This window comes from Telopea speciosissima, chromosome 5, assembly GCF_018873765.1.
Source record: "Telopea speciosissima isolate NSW1024214 ecotype Mountain lineage chromosome 5, Tspe_v1, whole genome shotgun sequence".
NCBI classification, from domain to species: Eukaryota; Viridiplantae; Streptophyta; class Magnoliopsida; order Proteales; family Proteaceae; genus Telopea; species Telopea speciosissima.
The window spans coordinates 52,437,473-52,456,153 of NC_057920.1; the positions used below are offsets into that span (position 1 = coordinate 52,437,473).

The following is an 18,681-nucleotide window of genomic DNA, read 5'->3' on the forward strand; positions in this document are numbered from 1 at the left end:
CTTTTTTCTTGTTGGGTTGTGAAGATGTGCTGGTTTGGACTCTCTCTAGTAATGGCTTGTTCTCTACCAAGATGAGCTTCTTTTCTTGGCAGCTGCTGAATGGAAGGATACCTACAGATGACTCTCTGATGGCGTCAGGCATTCCATTTGCCTCGAAATGTTGTTGCTGTGGTAGGCCTCAGAGGGAGACGACGGACCACTGTCTTATTTCCGGAGGCACGGTGACTAGAGTGTGGGACCACTTCTCCAGTTTGTTTGACATCACCCTTCTTCCCACTCAGGATGCGAGGAGCAGGGTCTTATTCTGGCAGGGTTTAGCAGGTGGACATGGACTTAGTGCTTTTATTACTGGAATTCTGCCATCCCTGATCATTTGGGAGCTATGGGGGAGAGAAACTTCAGAAGACATGATGACAGGAGGCGGACAGCCAACTCCATTATTGCTTGCATCAAAGCCTGGGTGAGGGAGTTGCCCTACCCGACCAAGGTAGGCCGCCACGGATCTGCTAGGGAAACCTTGATCTTACAGTGTCTTGGTCTTGCAGCTCCCATCGTAAAGTGCAAACGGCCCATCCCAGTATACTGGTGCCCCCCCTTCTCCTCGCTAAAGTTAAACGTTGATGGAGCTTGTTCTGGTAACCCTGGCCTGGGTGGAGGAGGTGGGATCATTAGAGACCGGAATGGGAAAGCGCTGGCAGCCTTCTCTAATTTTTATGGACCGAGTACCAACTCACTGGCGGAACTCAAGGCGCTGAGGGATGGCCTAAGGTTGTGTAAGGAATTGGGGTTCACGGATGTTGTGATTAACAGTGACTCAGAGGCAACGGTTAGAGCAGTTAATCAGCGGAGGGGTATCTTATGGGAAGGATGGTATTACTACAAGGAGATTCAAGAGTTATTAGCTTGTACTCGGGCCAACATTACTTTTGCCTACCGGGAGAGCAACAGAGCGGCTGATTGGTTAGCCAAGCACTCTTGTCTTGCGAAGACTTCTACTGTTTATCAGCTGGAGAGCACGCCGATGGGTCCTTTTCAGGTCATTCTCCGTGAGGACAAGGTTGGTCTTGCTGTCCTACGAAGCTAATGGCTTGGTTGTTTTTACTCTTGTATGGGGTGGTTGTTTCTTGAGAGGTGTGATCTTGTCTTGGGTAGGAGTAAGGCGGAATGTCCCCCCCCCCCTGTATTCTTTATTATTTGCTCATGATTTTAATAAAAGCTTAGGGGCCAGCCCGGGTCCCAGGTAATATTCGGGTTAAAAAAAAAAAAAATAAACTAAAAATTAAAAAAAAAGGCCTCACATATACATAACAAAGGTGCATGATTTAAATCAGCTTCCATAAATATGATCAACAAGAAAAATCCAGGCAATCGTTACAGGATTTGCGGAAGCTACATCCTTCAGATCTTGATTTGGTGGTTTGGAGAGATAATTCTAATGTTCGTTTTTCCACTAAATCAGCTTGGGAGTTAGTTCAAGATAGATCTGATTAAGTTGATGGCAGAAGCAATTCGGTTCTCAAGTAAAATTAACACAATCGTTCACTATGAGGAGATGTCTTGTGGATGCTTTACCTACAAAAGACCAGTTGATACGGAGACGTATGTGTTAGCCCCTTTTGTTGCTTATGTTGGGCAGGTCTAGAGAGCCGGCCGGAATCATTTGTCTTTTCAATGTCTCTTTACATCGGCTATATGGGGGGGGGGTGTCTTGCTCCTATGCTGTAACACCCACACCCTACCTAGACCTATTTTGGACCATTGGTAAGTGACCCAAACCCTGTGGTCCAGCCATTTGAGGGCAGGCCTTAACCTACCGTGACACCCCCTATGTGTCCTAGGGTGGGGACATGATCTAGGGTGAGACCCAAAGTTCAACATGGCCTAAAATCAAGCCACTGGTAGACCAGGCGGCAGCTCCATTGATCAGCTTCCCTATCAGCCTCCCGATCTGCCTCCTAGCCTATAATGCATTAAAACAGCATCTTTGCATTGTGGGGTCCACTTGGCCTTGATGTACACTAAATCTATGGTGACCCTAGATGCTGTGGAACACTCCCATGCCTCCTCACACTTAGAGGGGTCATGGTGAAGGGTTTACATGGCCAAAATATAAGAAAAATGCAGTTTTAAGTTGGGGTTTCCATAGACCAACCAAACAGGGCTTATAGAACCTGTTTATTTATGGAAATAAGCTTCTAAAACCTCATTTCTCTCAGCCTCTTTACAAAATTCGTGGGAAGGAGCTGAAGAAGAGAAAAGAGGAGGAGAAAGAGGAGGAGTGGAGTGCAGCTGGTTCACTTCCTCATGCCCTAGATCACCAAGGTTTGCCTATTTCTTCCCCTTTCTTTCAATTCTTTCATTAATTCTTATTGGTTTGCGGTTTTTCAATGGGGATTTGATTGGGAAACCTAGCATACTTCTGTAGTTAACCTAATTAATGTTATATTTGGAGTTTTAGACTCCATTCCATCCTCTCCAGCTCAAGGTATGCAAAACCCCATCAACCACTGACGGTTTTTTATCAAATTTGGGTTTCCAAGCATTGGAATCATGGCCAAATCCCTCCCCCATCAATTGGAGGTGTTCTCTAAGTGTAATAGACTCAATGGATTGTGTAGAGGGTGTTACCCGAGCTGCCTTGATGCTTGAGATGGCCTGCACCCAAGCCCAAGTTGAAATACAGCAAATCTGGGCATGGGTGGCAGATCACCATCAGCCGCCCCTGCCTATTTTGGGCACTGCTGCACTTGTTGCTTGCCCATTGTGTCCTTGTTCATCACCAGCCTTTTTGGGGCAAATCAACAATTAAATGAGGGACACTTTGGGGGTATTTTCTTGGGATAATTTTAATTAATTCATACTTGTACAATCTACTATTTAGGTCAAACTCAAACCCACGGTGAGGCCATACGGGTACACTTTGGAAACGAATTGCGGGATTGATTCACCAAGTCTAAGAGACTAGGTAAGTGGGTTAGATTGATTTAATTTAAGGAGTGTGTGTGAACATTTTAGTCTTGTGTGCCGCATTTCATGCATTTATTGATGATTGAATGCTTCACTCTCACTATGCATCATTAGATAGTTCAAATCAAGTTATTCACCTTACATGTTTGATTTATATTGCTGTCATATTTAATTCAATATTTGTTTAATATCATTTATGGATTTGCTTAGTTGTTTACATGCTTGATTTTGATTATACTATAATTGGAAATGAATTATGTATGAGGAATGGGATCCGGGAGCCAAGGGTAATGTCGGGCTCATGATTGCCATGTGGTTTTATATTCTTTGCATTCTAGACTAAGTTTGGAAACGGGATGTGATGTGGCCAATGGATGATTCCGGTACCGTAATCGCAGTACACTTAGCATAGATATGTCTATGTTAGGGGAGACGAGAGGATGGTGTGGCCGATGGATAATTCCGGTACCATGATCTCGGCCCCTATACATATGTGTATGCATGCGATTCACGTCATAGTAAATGCATGCTGGTTAGGTTGAAATAACCTTGTGCTACGACCCCTTGCCAACAGGGGATTAGGTGTTGGACAACCAATCGTGGTAGGCTTGATGAGATTTGCCGAGATATCATATCCATTGTACAATGAGAGTTGTTCCAAAAGCGGACCGAGTTCGGGTTCTGACCGTATCTTTGGAACCGAATGCCAGGAAGGGGTTGTAAGGGGTTTGCGAACAATCTCATGTGGAGTCTGGTACCACAGGCTCCTAATCGCAACTCTGGTTTGACATCGTTGGGTTCCGCCGTCTTCGGACCAGGGATGTTACCTAAGCTGTTGCAGTAGCACTATACCGAGATTTAGTATTTGTTGTTAGCTAGATAATTTAAAATGAATTCATGCATTCTTGTGCTTTGCATTCAAGGACTATTTGTGTATGCTTATATGTTCTAATTCAGTTGTTGGGCTTAGTGAAGCTCATACCATGTGGTACACTTTTTTTAGATTTTGATGCAGGACATGTTATGCCGGTGGGCACTGATGATGTTATGGATGTGGTTGATCATGGTGATGATTGGTGGGTTCCAGAGTTCGAGGGACACGGAGCCGACTGTGGATGTGATGAGTGTGCTTATGGGGCACCATGATCGAGGATAAGATCCTCAAGAATACTTTTATTTTATTTTCAGTTTTGGATGTATTCAGTGGGCTTGGCCCCAACTTTACTTTCAATACTTTTTTGTGATGTAATAATTTGTGAATATTTACTACTTATGTTTGGATGTTTAACGAATAAACCACACACGATTATGTATATAATATCATAACTTAGCTTCCGCACTCTAATTTATACCATTATAATCTCTCTTCCACTGTTTTGTTTATAATTATGTTGGGTGGTGACTGTGAGGGCTAACTACTACTTTTGAGATCCTAGGGATGTTGGGGTACATGTGTGCATCCTAGTCACACTACCCTGGTTGTGGAGAGTGGGGTGTGACATATGCTCCCAAAATAGGAGACAGACAAATTCTCATTGAGGAAGCAACTTGGGTAAGGTATAAATTCGGTGGGGATGATTGCATTGGTACAATTGGTAAATTGGCTTTGTGTCCTAGTACTCATCAGTAATGGCAAGAATGGAATTTCTGGCTATCCCAAAACAAAATAAGGATGTAGCCTTAGATTCTCTCTGCCATCAAGGAGGACGTTTTGGTAGAGTGTAACTCTCTCTGACATTTTGATACTCAAAATTCTAGGAATATGCTACCCCTATGGGACTGAAAGCTAAGTTTAGGCCCAGTTCTCCTTGTCCTAGGCTTCTAGATTGGTTCATGCCGGTCTAGGAGGGAAGGGGAGAGGAAGAGGAACTTCATGAGCATATCGATGACTATTAGCCCTTCCGATTCCCAGGTGAAACTCAGTTTGGCCATGCCACGCAAGATGCCAACCGTGTTGCATGAACCCCCCCCCCCAGTAGAGGCTACTCGAGAGGTCTGCGTTGAACCGATAAGGAGGGAGATAGCATGGATATAAACGTTACAAGCTTGTTTAACATTCTTCGAGGTCTAAGTCTGGTGGATAGTAGTGAATATGGTGGGTATAGGTAATGGCGTGCACCATTCTTTGCCCAAAGAGCTCCAATTCCTAGTATGGTGGGCATGGTCAGTATAGCTCTTCTTCATTGCTATTGAGTGTGAGGGTGGGCTGTCTTTTGTGGAGAGCATCTTCTCATACCCAGCCCTCAATCATATATGCCTACTCCACAAAGCAGTTATGGTGGGTTCACATATGCACCTTCACAGCCAAGTATCTATATTCTAGGTTGGATTATCTTGTATTTTTTAATTTATCCACTTATAAGGCTGTTTGATGGACTTCGAGCTTTTTCAGGTAGAGGATGACATGGCTGTCATATGACACATTTGGAGGAATGATTCCTTCAGCGCTACGGGCAGCATCAATCTTTAAGTTGTTTTGACCCTCTCCAAGGAAAGCCGAGTTAAGCTGGAGCTGGGCGACTCTAACTCGGCTTTCTTTCATCGCTCTCTTAAAGCCAGGTTAAGCTCTAACTCCATCACCCTGCTCATTGGTAGAGATGGATCCCCCTTTCCTCTGTCCATGACATTAAGACCGAGCCGCTTCCTTCTTCTCCTCCCTCTTCAACCCCCTTCTCCCCCCCTCCCTCTCCCCTCCCTACTGGTCTCATCAATAAATTTGTCCCCTCCTCTCTTGCGAGCTCCCTCCTCTCTATCCCTTCGGATGAGGAGATTACTAAGGCTATCCTGTCCCACAAATCAAACAAGGCCCCCGGCCCTGATGGTTTCAACATGGGATTTTTTCTTAGCTGCTGGGACTCTACCAAGGATGACCTCATCAAAGCCGTCCGCAGCTTCTTCAACCACGGTCAGCTTGCCCAGGTCAATCAGACTTTCCTCTGCCTCATCTCTAAAAAAGATGGTGCCTCCTCCCTCTCTGATTTCAGACCTATTTCTCTATGTAATCTCCTCTATAAGTTCATTGCCAAGATCCTACCTAACAGAGTTCAGCTTGTCATCCCCTCCCTGGTCAGCCCCAACCAATCTGCTTTCATTGCTGGCAAAAGCATTGCGGATAACTTTACCCTCTGTTCAAAAATTGTGCGTGGATTAGACCGAAAATCGTACTCTCCCGCCGCTCTCATGAAGATTGACCTTCACAAAGCTTTTGATTCCCTTAGATGGGACTTCATCTGCAATGTGCTCTCTGAGATGGGCTTTCCTCCCTCTTTAATCCGTTGGATTCTGGCTTGTATCTCCTCCCCCACCTTCTCGGTTACAGTCAATGGATCCCCCGCTGGCTTCTTCCACTCCATAGTTGGAATCTGTCAGGGATGCCCTCTGTCCCCCTTTCTCTTCTCTTTGGCCCTGGAAGTTCTTTCGAGAAGCATCCAAGCTAAAACCGACCTTTACCTTATCTCTCCGATCCCTAAATGCAAGAGCCTCAACCTCTCCCACCTGGCTTTTGCAAACGATCATATGATCTTCTCCAAAGTTTCCCCCTCTTCCAGCTCCGCCATCATGTCCTCCCTCCACCTCTTTGAGAGTCTCCCTGGCCTCCGCATTAACCTCCTTAAATCCAAACTCTTCCTCTCTGGTGTCTGTACCTCCGACAGAGACTACCTCCTCCTCCTCACTGACTTTTCTCTGGGCTCCCTCCCAGTGAAATACCTAGGCCTTCCCCTTATCCCTGCTAGACTAACCACCATTGCACCCCTATGCTTGACAATATTCACAAGCGTCTCCAACTCTAGAAAGGTAGACTTCTATCCTATGCTAGTAGGCTTGAATGTATCAAATCGGTTCTCCAATCTTCCTACATCTATTGGTGCGGCATTTTTGCCCTCCCTAAAGCCACCACCAAAGCTATGGAATCCATCTTCTGTGCCTTCCTTTGGAAAGGAAAGGAAACCTCCAGATTCCTTCACCCTGTCAGCTGGAAAGTTATTTGCCTCCCAAAATCAAAAGGAGGCCTTGGAATTCGTCGGATCCGGGACTCCAACACTGGGGGAATCCTAAAGCTTATCTGGAAAATTTCCTCTAAACACGACTCCATTTGGGTCCAATGGGTCTACTCCCACCTCCTCAAGAATGACTCCATTTGGACTGTCTCCATTCTGACTGACTCCTCCTGGGTATGGCGTAAGATCCTTCTCTTTCGCCCTCTGGCCCTTAGAGCCATTTCTTCTTCCATTGTTGATGGGTCCACCACCTCCCACTGGCTTGATCACTGGCACCCCATCGGTATCCTCTACAACTTCTTTGGCCCGAGAGCAATTTACTCCTCGAGCATTCCCAAGCTGGCACCCCTTTCCTCCATCATCTTGAATGGTTCTTGGTCCCTCCCCTTCCACCCCCATCTCCCTTTCCCTGATATGGAATTCCTTCCCCCCCCCCTCCCCCTCTCTCCTTCCCCGGTTCAAGCGGACAAGGTTACTTAGCTCCCCTCCTCTAACGGCCTCTTTAGCTTTAGATCTGCCAGGAACCTTGTTAGACACCATGCCCCCTCTGTTCTTCGACACAAGCTAGTTTGGTTCAAAGGCCACATCCCCCGTCACAGCCTCCTTGCATGGAGAACCCTTACCCATTGCCTCCCTACCCAAGCTTTCCTCACTCTCCGAAAAATCCCAGTCCCCCCTTCCTGCATTTTCTGTTGGAATGGTATCGAAGACATTGGCTACCATTTCTTCACCTGCCCCTTCACCTCCACCATCTGGAAAAAAGCCTTGTCGTTCATCTGGCCTCACTGTAGAAGACACCTTCCCTTCACTCGAGAATGGCTCTGGCTTATCATGACTTTCCCTGGCTGTTCTATCTACGACACTGTAAGCAAGCTTGTGTTTGGTGCTACCCTCTACCACATTTGGATGGAGAGGAACTTAAGGAGATGGACTTCCAACTCTGACTCTTTTGACTTGATTTGGAAAGCCATCTTTTGGGATGTCTACTCTAAGCTTACTTTAGTTCCTCAAGAGGCTTTTTTGGATACCCCAAGGAACAGGCTTATTGTTGTATCCTGGGGTTTAGATAGTGCTCTCTTGCTTTCCCATTCCCGCGCTTAGTCGGGTCTTAGGTCCCCCCCTCTCTCCCTCGTTGTATATTCCCCTCCCCCCCTCTTTTCCCTCTCGCCCCCCTTGGGCTTTGGTAATATATTTTTTATTCACCAAACAAAATCTATTGAATGACAAACAATTGCCAATTAGTAAATTGAACTTATTGACTATGATGACACTTTTTGACAATGGTGTGATGTTAAATGGTTTCACACTTTGTTAATTGTGGAATGTTTTCCAATTTCATGGTTCTTAATTCCTAATGCAAATTTCAATTGTTTTTACTGAATGTTGTGCTCTAGGATTAAATTAAGTGTAGAATGGGAGTAGAGAAAGAATGGTACAAAGGAATGCTTTGTCATGTCATTTCAACTCATCCAATTACAAATTGACTCAATGAAAGGATAGAGTAGACTACGCTAGACACTAGGTCCAAAGCCAAACTACCACTTTATTTTTTTTTCCCAATCTAATGATTCAAACATGAGTAATAATGCTTAAATAGGCACTCCATATAGTTTTAGGACAAAATTCCACTTTTGGGCACCAAAATAGTCCAAATTTCGGTGGGATTTTGGCCATTTGACCAAAACATTTTGGTTTCGGTAAGGATCAAAATCCCACAAAAATCCAAAAATTTTAACCTTGTGTGGTGCTTGAGCTCAGGAACTGTCCCACCTACTAAAGATCTATCACTATCAATTGCCATCAATTATTGGGACTAACCGCCTTCATGTCAACCACTAGATACTTCTATGCTGCTCCTAAAATATCCGCCTATTCTATTTGGAGCAGGGTTTTAAAACTTGTAATCGATGGCAGAATAGGTCAGATCCAACCGGTTATTATCAAGATAAAGATGAAACCGGGATCTACAAAGAATCGGGAGCCGGTTAAGGAATCGGGAATTGGTTAAGGAATCGCAGTTACAATTCCGATTGCACAGCGATTAAGATCGGTGTCAGCCAATTCCGTTACGAATCGGCCGATTCACAGATCCGATTCCCGATTTTTGAAACCATGATTTGGAGGGATCTTCATCCTCGTCATCAAGATGGGCAAAGACAAGAAAAGCACAAGAAATGACATGACTAGAGTCTCTCATTGTCGAGAAAGGAATTATGATTCTTCTCACGCACCCAAATCTGAACTTTTTTCCTATTGTTTTTTTATTTCCACTTTTGAGTTTTTCATACATTTTTAACACTATATAGTTCAGGAGTTCAACTTGTACAGGATTAGCTGACAGAAAAGACTTGCATATAATTAAGGGAGTCAATTTAGAATCAGAAGAGAAAACCAGAACCGGTCGTTTAAATTCAAACTGAATCGCTTACAAAAAAAATCGGTTCAATTTTGGTTTTAGAAATTAAATATTTTGTTCGGTTTTAGCTTTAGGCCAAAACCGTCAGCTTGAACAGAACCAAATGAAGTGTAACCAGTATAAACCAAACCTAAACCATACTAAACCCTAAAAGGCTAAGACACAAGTTCTACGATTTCAGTTTTCACTTTGTCTTTTCTGCCTCCATCTTCAACTATCGACTCTCCTCACTTCTCTTCTGCAGTTCTGCAATCTGCTCGGATCCTCTGTCATGTCTTGCTTCTTCAAGGCCAGTACAAGGCATTCTCAAGTCTCATACGAACCAAAGAAGTGAACCGAACAAAACCGAATTATCAGACAATATACAAATCGGGTGAAACCAAATAAAGAAACCCGAATAAAATTGAGCCGATTCAGTTCACTTTTGGTTTGAGGTAATGAAAATCATTAGGTTTCATTTACTACATATTCTATCCTGAACCGAACCAATTGACACCCTTACGCATAATGCAGCAATCTATTGTAAACAACAAAAACATAAGGAGTCCATGTTTATAGTGCTCCTAGTGATACAGGAGATAACAGCTCCATAGCCAGATGAACTCCATGAAACGAAGTAAGATTTTCAATCTGAGTAATAGTCTTCAAAATGCAAGAGAACCCAATAGTTTGAGTATACATGTTTAGAATTCTTAATTAATGGAGTATCTTTCATTTGAAGAAATTGATACTAACCTTTTCCTTGAGAACGCAGGATCCTTTACGGAACATGATTGGTAGCTTGTCATAGTTAACACCGAACTGTTGGAAAAGCAGTTCATTTCTGTCCTGTTTTTGAGAACCCTGCAAAATAAAGGTTACAAAATTAAGTGTGGTGACCAATTATGCAAAACTTGAACGCTCAATAGGTATCAATAGCATAGAATGTAATTAGAGGAAATAAAAATAAAAGAGAAAAAGCATAAAAATATAAGGAAACAAACAAGAGTAATGCAGATTAAGGTTCAAGAAAGAATCTGGAGCCAAAAAACTTCCAACAGTCCAGGATCAATGTAGAATCAATCGAACTAATATAGAAGCAGAATAGATGAACGGTAGAAGAAACTATATAACTCTCGAACTTTTTCTGTCCAACTTGGAGGTTCCTAAAACTGTGATGAAAAGACTTTACTCTATCTGCTCCAACTTTCTTTGGGGCTCTACTGAGTTTGGAAACAAACACCACTGGGTGAGTTTTAGAAAAATTTGCAAACCGGTTGATGAAGGCAGCCTGGGCATCCGTTCCTTTGAGAAAATTAGTACAGCTATGAGGTTAAAGGGGCTTTGGCTAATGTTTTCTGAAAAGACCTTATGGGCTGTTTTTTTAAGGCCAAGTTTTTAAAGAGGGAGCACATTATTCTTGCTCAAGAAAGAAGAATAGGCTCTAAAACTTGGAGGAAGGTCTTGGCCCTGAAGGATATTCTCCTTTCAAAGTCTAGATGGTTAGTGGGCAGAGGCAATATTTATGTCTGGCTTGATGATTGGCTGGGACGACCTCATTCCTGATCGACAGCCGGTGTTAACCGAAGACCGGCCAAACTAAAGAGAGCCCGAAGAAGAGGGACTAAGCTCTCTCTACAGAGTGGGGTGGGAAATGTTCTCACGGATTGATTTCCTATAATCTTGGATATCTAAGCGATCCGCTATTCACTTTCATTCATAGATTAATAAGACTACAAAAAACGATATATTAGAAATTGCCGTGAAGTAGATTTGAATCCAGAATGAAATAGAACTGAGAAATGCACTAAAGAGCAAACAGACTCAGACAGAAAGACACACTTATTTATTCACTAACTAAGACACTTTCTTCATTGGGCGAACAAACTAATCAAGAAGAAGAAGACGAGAGCTTGCTGAAATGACAGGAGATAAGGTAGAAGGAGTGGCCCTCTGATAGATTTTGTGGATAGTGCATTACACATTAATCCATATGCTTTGGTTAATGAGGTCTTGCTTTCAGATGGCAACTGGGATCCCAACTTTTTAATATTCATAGATAAGGTGGAAATCAGCCAGTGAATCATTGAGAGTAACATTACCCTTACCGATAGAGATGACACGCTGGAGTGGACCCCAACTCCTAATGGCAAATTTTTGGTGAAGTAGGCTTGGCAGGTGTCTCGTTCCAGGTTCGCTCCAACTCCATACTCAAAATGGTTTTGGAATACTTCTTCACCTACTAAGATTGGGTTTTTTTCTTGGTAAATTATGAATGGCAAAGTCCCTACAGATGCAGAATTGATGAACTTAGGTATTCCTTTGGCCTCCAAATGCAATTGTTGTAGGGATCCTTGGAAGGAAACCTCGAATCACGTCCTTTTAGTTGGAGGCACAACCTCCAAAATTGGGATTTCTTCAGTAGATTGTTGGATGTGGATATTATTCCTACTCAGGATATCAGAGGTAGAATTTTGTTTTGACATTCCCATGCAGGTACCCATGGTGTGTGTGAAACATTAAAGGCTTGACCCTTTCTCTCATTGTTTGGGAACTTTGGAAGGAAAGGAACAACTGAAGACATGGTGAAGGAGTGCGGGCAGCATCAACTATTATAGCCAAAATTGTTTCATGGCTTAAGAAATTTCCTTACCCCCTACCTTTAAAAAACCCTTATCGATGAAGGAAGATATTATTTTGAAAGTGTTGAATCTTAATCCTCCCAAATGCAAGTTCAAGACCCCTTTGCTGGTGTTCTACCGTTTATGGCCAAACTGAAAGTTGATGGTGCCAGTAAAAGGAATCCCAGGTTTAGTGGTGAAGGGGGTATTCTCAGAGACTCTGAGGGGAAGATGATTGCTGCCTTTTCAAATTTTTATGGGACTTGCTCCAATGCAGTGGCCAAAATGAGGGCCCTACTTGATGGTCTTCGGCATTGTGCAGATTTGGGTTTTAATGGTTGTCATGTTAGCTTGGACTCAGCTTCCACTGTTAATTTTCTTAAGCAAAAACATTGTAATCTTTGGAGTTGTTGGTTTTTGTTTCAGGATGTCCATGCTCTGGTAGACTCGCTTGGGTTAAACCTTTACTTCTCCTTTCGGGAAAGCAATAGAGCTGCCAATTTCTTGGCTAACTCAGCTTGCTCCCGCACCTCAAACTCTTTTTTTTTTTCAATCTGGCCAAGATGTCCCTCAGGAGCATAACAAGATCCTTCTTGAAGATAAGGGTGGTCTCCCAATTTTCAGAATGTAATCATCTTTTGTTTTGTTTTGGGTTGGGTGGTCCTATTATCTCGGTTGAGACTTGAGAGTGTGTATTTTGTCTTCCTGTTGCTCTTTGGGAGGGGGTAAGGCGGGCTATGTCCTCCCCCCCCCCCCCCCTTTTGTTTTTCTTTTTTTTTAATCCGCGATTAATAAAATTCTAGGGGCTTGCCCGGGTCCCAGGTAATATTCGGGTAAAAAAAAAAAACTCTCAAGAACAAAGGAGCATTAGAAGTAAACAGAGAAGATATCAGAAATAAGAAGAATAGAGAAGAAGAGAAAAGAGAGATAACACCTGATCTCAGAGATTAACCGAACTAAAAAGGAGGAGGGAGATTGGATCCGGAATGCCAATCCCGTATGCACAGCTCAACAACTCCAAAACTTTCAAGAAAAAATTCTAACCATAATAATGTACCCAAAATACCCTTGTGGTTGCTCTAACACAATAGAACAATCTTAACAATAAAACAATACCACAGAAATAGATCAGAAGTTTAGTAAATTATTGACAGAATAAAGGAGAACTGATGTGCAACTACATAGATCGGCTGTTGAAATCTCTTTGTTTTAGCACCTGCGACAGCCAAAAAAGAAGGATAAAACACAGTATCAAAGGGAGGGAGAAAGAGAGAAATAAGGAGAGAAAATAGGAAGCAACAAAGCTGTCACAAGGGGGGGGAGAGAGAGAGAGAGAGGAGAGTTCCTCACACTATACAAAGTCTTTCAAATAATTCAATTCTATTAAAATTGGGGAGGGGGTTACAGCTCCTTAAATCTGTAAAAAAAAAAAAGAACTAGACTTCTACCTAATGTGGACTTCTAATGTAAGACTAAAACCAGAATAGGTCTAATCCCAGGCAGGAGCAAATAGAAAAAACTCTAGAGTCTTGGAAGAAAGAGGCATGAACCGTATACCTCAAAGAGGTCGTATTTCTTTGGGTTGGTAGTAATGGAATGGTTTCATTATCTAAAATGAAGAATATTTCCCACCAAAAGATCAATCCAATAATACAGAACAATGGGATCTCAAATTGGTAACCACAAGAGAAGTAATAAATATAAACCCACAAATTTGTAACCCGTTGAAGCAGCAATCAAGAATAAACAATCTCCTGATCAAAGAGAAGCCGCAACAATCGAACCAGTGGTGTTGAATGACTCTTGGATCTCAAAACCTTGATGCAAACTCTAGAATACACACCCAATGGCTTGGTTGCAGGTTTTAAAACAAAACAGAGAAGAGAAGAAGAATGGGGATTGAATAGGGAAGACGAAGGGGGAAAGGAAAGGTTGGCTATCTCAGCTTGGGCATCTCACCCATCCTATCTCAGGATTTTCACAAAGGCTCACGCCAATATTTCATTAATCAAATTCGAGTACAATGCTGGCCTCCTTTACAGACTTATATAGAAGACTCAAAAATAGACTTGGACATTAAAAAGGAAGGTCTAACCCAATCCTTAACTAATAAGGTATCCTAAATTGACTAGGAAAGTGAAATAATAAAGAAAACAAACTCGAAACAGGACTCTAACTAAACTAATGAAGTAAATCCCGTTTTCCTACCTTCTACCCATATTTTGGGCCCATTAAATTGTCCAATTACAATGTAAAGTCATGGGATCAAAGTCCCAATACATATATGACCCAACCCAAAGATTATTTTCAATAAAATAAACCCTTTAGGTGACTTATCTACATCAACTTCCTAACAAGTAGCAAGACTAAAGACTTTTAAAAGTAATAAAGGACTCCCAAAACCTAAATAATCTACTAATGAACCCCTCATAATCTTATTCATTACTAAATCTCGTGTACCCTTTTAAACCCATACTTTTGGGATTATAAAAGAGGTACGTTATAATAAATAAACTCAAAAATAACAAGCCCAAAGCCCATAGAACCCAATCATGGGCCAAAATAAACTATTCCAAGCCTAATTGGCCCAATTATACACACATAACTGCATCAACGTATGGAAGTATGTGTATATGCATTTCATCCAGAAACACCCAATATCACATGGAATGATCATAAATCATTACATAGCAATCAAGAGATGAGAAAAATGTTAACAGGATTTAAATAATAATAATAATAATTCCCCATAAAAACAAAAGAACCCAAGCTAGATTTTGAAGTTTCTAGATCAAACATAGTAAGTGTACGTTATTGGACTCTCATAAATGTATTAAAAAATTGATTTAGAACCTTCAAAATACTGTATGCTTCCCCTTCAGTCCTCCCAGACTTAACCAGCATCCAGTAACAAGTATCACATTGGTTGTTACTGTGACCTGGAAACACCAAAAGAATAACGAACTTAAAGCTTATGTGATGTGACCTGTCAATCTGTCATAACATAAAGAATTATCAAAGTATGCATGCCAGGCATGCAGTTGGATAAGTGCTTGGTTAGGCTTTGCAGCTTAAGTGATCACAGAACTCACATTCTTCTCGCCTCCACACCAGATAATCTTTAAGAACCTCAGCTGAAGGACAACAAAAGATCTGTCCATGAAAAGATGGAAGGAACCTCATCTCTTTCTGAGGAAAGAATTCTTTCCATTTCATGACATACAGAGAAGAGAAGAAAGATACAGTGATAGACACAATTTTGCTGCAAAAAGGATCAATAAGGGGTAAGTAAACAATGAATTAAGTAAAATAATAAATAACCTAATGTAATCTTCGGGAAGAATCATTATTAGGATGAGAGCACTGAAAAAAGTTGTCCTCAGCCAGTACCACACGATATGCACATCCACATGGGTCCACAACTGGAAGAGGTCAGATCTACTAGATAATGTTCAATTGTTGTCATTGCATTGGTCTTGTCAGAAATAGATTGCCCTACAATTGCTGAAGTACTACAGATATGATACCTTGGAAAAGGGGGAGCCTTTACAGGAATAAGGAAATGAAATACCAAGAATTAATAAAGGATCAATACATCACAAGGATACCCAACACATATAATACCTTGGACACTGCTTGCTTAGTTCATCCACAATAAAACTGAGAACCACATTGATGATGGAACATATGTTCATAACTGTGTATGGGCACAAGCGAGGCAGATTTATCACCAAAATAATCTTGTTTTATTAAGAATAAGTCAAGGGTTGGGTTATATAGTATATACGTGTTGGACCTTTAATCCCATGGGTTTTCTATGTAATAGGCCACTTTTTTGGGCCTAAAATATGGGTAATTAGGTTGCATACGGGATTCCTTACTTAGTTTTATTTTTATGTAATTAGTGGTCATGTGATCACTTAAAAGAGATAGGGGCAGGCCTAAAATGACTATTGGAGAAATGGTAAGAAAGGATATGCACGTGGTAGGGCTCGATCCTAGTATCACCGCGGATAGAGTTGTTTGGATGACAAGGACCCATGTAGTCGACCCCTTGTAGGGGGATGTTCCTAGGATGTTACTTTGACTATTGCGTAGACTTTTTCCGTTAGTAATTTTATTTTATTTTTTTTACTTCCTTTTACTCCTTTTTACTTTTTTTTTTTACTTCCTTCTACTTCTCTTATTTCTATTACTGTCATGGCCTCTTTGGATCCATACAGCCGACCCCATTTAATTGGGATAAGGTTATAGTTGTTGTTGTTGTTGTTGTGATCACTTAAGTGATCATGTGACTTGGATAAGTGGTCATATGACAACTTAAGTGGTCACGTGACTATTTAAGTTGGGCTGGATTAGGACTCTATCAGTCCAGCCATGTTTTAAGTCTATTTCCTTTGTTATTTCACTTTCCTAGTCAGTTTAGGTCACCTAAGAGTGTGTTTGGTTGCGTAATTCCAAAGAATCAAGTGAACCACCTGATGCCACATTTTCTACTAAAAGTTAGTTCAGTCCTGAATTCACCTTAATAGGTGAATTCACATATGAATCCATTAAATCTACCCTCCAGATAAATAGCATGTTTCAACTTGGAATCTGTTAGAAGCTCTGTGAAACTGAATGCTTCAGTGATCAATATGGATCACCAAACCCCTTTATTTATATTCAAAGAGTTACAATAATCCTACAAGGAATAGGAAAGCTACCCTTGCCAATTCAGACTAGGGATACCAAAATAAGAATCAGCCAAGGGAGAATAAACATAAAAAAGGACAAGTATACCCCTATCAGATAGAACTAATTATTCTAACACTCCCCCTCAAGTTGGAGCATAAATATCAAACATGCCCAACTTGACAAGAATAGGATGAAAAACTTTTCCACTTAATCCTTTAATGAACACATCAGCTAGTTGGTCAGCAGACTGCACAAAAGGAACACAGATCAACCCTTCTTCCAACTTCTCTTTGATAAAGCGTCTATCAACCTCCACATGCTTTGTACGATCATGCTGAACAGGATTGTGAGCAATACTAATGGCAGCCTTATTGTCACAATACAACATCATGGGAAGATGGACAGGAACACCAAGATGTTGCAATAAGCCTTTGAGCCATAGCAATTCACAAATACCCTGTGCCATAGCATGAAATTCTGCCTCGGCACTAGAGCTTGCCGCCATGTTCTGCTTTTTACTACGCCATGTAACAAGGTTTCCACCAACAAACGAGCAACAGCTAGAGATGGACTTCCTATCAAAGGATCCAGCCCAATCAGCATCAGTATATGCTTCAATACGAAGATGGTCATTCGGAGACAGAAAAATTCCTTTTCCCGGGGCTGACTTCAAGTAACGGAGAATTCGAAGAACAGCATCCATGTGAGAAGAATGAGAATCATGCATGAACTAACTTACCATACTCATAGCGACAGCTATATCTGGTCGTGTATGCAATAGATAAATAAGCTTGCCGTCCAATCTCTGATAAGGACCTTTGTCAACAGGTTCACCCTCCTTTTCTTTAAGCCGTGTAGTAGCTTCCATAGGTGTATCAGACAGATGACACCCTAGCATTCCAGTCTCGGTCAGCAAATCTAGGATGTACTTCCTTTGAGAAAGAACGATGCCCTTAGAAGATCGAGCAACTTCTATCCCTAGAAAGTACTAAAGGTTTCCCAGATCTTTTATTTCAAATTCTTGGCTAAGGAAAATCTTCAATTTGCTAATCTCATTATTATCATTCTCGGTGACCACAATGTCATCTACATACACTATGAGAATGGTTATTTTTTCACCATTCCTTTTAATAAACGGGGTATGATCAGCATTACTCTGCTTATAACTCACAGAAACCATAGCCTTGTGAAACCGTCCAAACCATGCACGGGGTGACTGCTTCAGCCTGTATAAAGCACGCTTCAATTTAAACACTTTACCGCTGGTTTTATCACATGAGAAACTCAGTAGAATATCCATATACACTTCCTCCTCAACCTCTCTATGGAAGAAAGCATTCTTCACATCTAACTGCTGCAATACCCATTCCAAATTTACTGCACAAGATAGTAGTACTCTAACAGTGTTCAGCTTTGCAACTGGTGCAAAGGTCTCCTGATAGTCGGTCCCATAAGTCTAAGTAAATTCCTTTGCCACCAATCGTGCTTTGTATCGATACACAATGCCATCTACCTTCTGTTTCACCACAAACACCCCACAAGCTCCCATTTATCATTCTTTTGTAAGGCTTTCATTTCTTCCATCATTGTTGCCTTCCACTTTCCATATGTAAAAGCTTCCTGCCAATTTTGGAGAATACAAACAAAAGAAAGAGAAAAACAAACGTACAGAAGGATGGAGAAAAGGAATCATAAGAGAGTACATGAGAAATAGGATGCCGAGCACAAGCCCGAATACCTATGCGATGAGCAATAGGGAATTCAAGAGAAGAAGGAGAAGAGAAGTTACCTGGAGAACGATCTGGTTCCAGGGCTGGCAACTGGATTGTAAATGGTACTGCAGTGGATGGTAGTTGTGTGTTTTTGGAATGTCTCCTGTGGTAGGTTTTGATATTAGAATCATTAATTTTCTTCTAAAATTCCCTAATGGTTTGTCGAACTGGAGTCAACTCCCCCTGAAGGGGATTTTCAACAATAGGATTTTCAGCATCATCTAAGTTCTCACCCTGGGGAAAATCCTCTC

The 18,681-nt window shown here is 41.7% G+C and overlaps 1 protein-coding gene across 3 annotated transcripts in view; it reads right to left on the reverse strand.

Annotated features, from left to right (window-relative positions):
* LOC122662391 (tRNA(His) guanylyltransferase 1-like) overlaps positions 1 to 18,681 on the reverse strand; it is an 83,925-nt gene that overhangs the window by 37,060 nt on the left and 28,184 nt on the right. For all 3 annotated transcript variants that reach the window (XM_043858012.1, XM_043858011.1, XM_043858013.1), the window contains 3 exons: positions 15,074 to 15,243; positions 14,835 to 14,920; positions 10,117 to 10,224 (listed from right to left, as the gene is read on the reverse strand). In XM_043858012.1, coding sequence (XP_043713947.1) covers positions 10,117 to 10,224; positions 14,835 to 14,920; positions 15,074 to 15,243 — 364 coding nt within the window. The remainder of the gene's footprint in view (positions 1 to 10,116; positions 10,225 to 14,834; positions 14,921 to 15,073; positions 15,244 to 18,681) is intronic.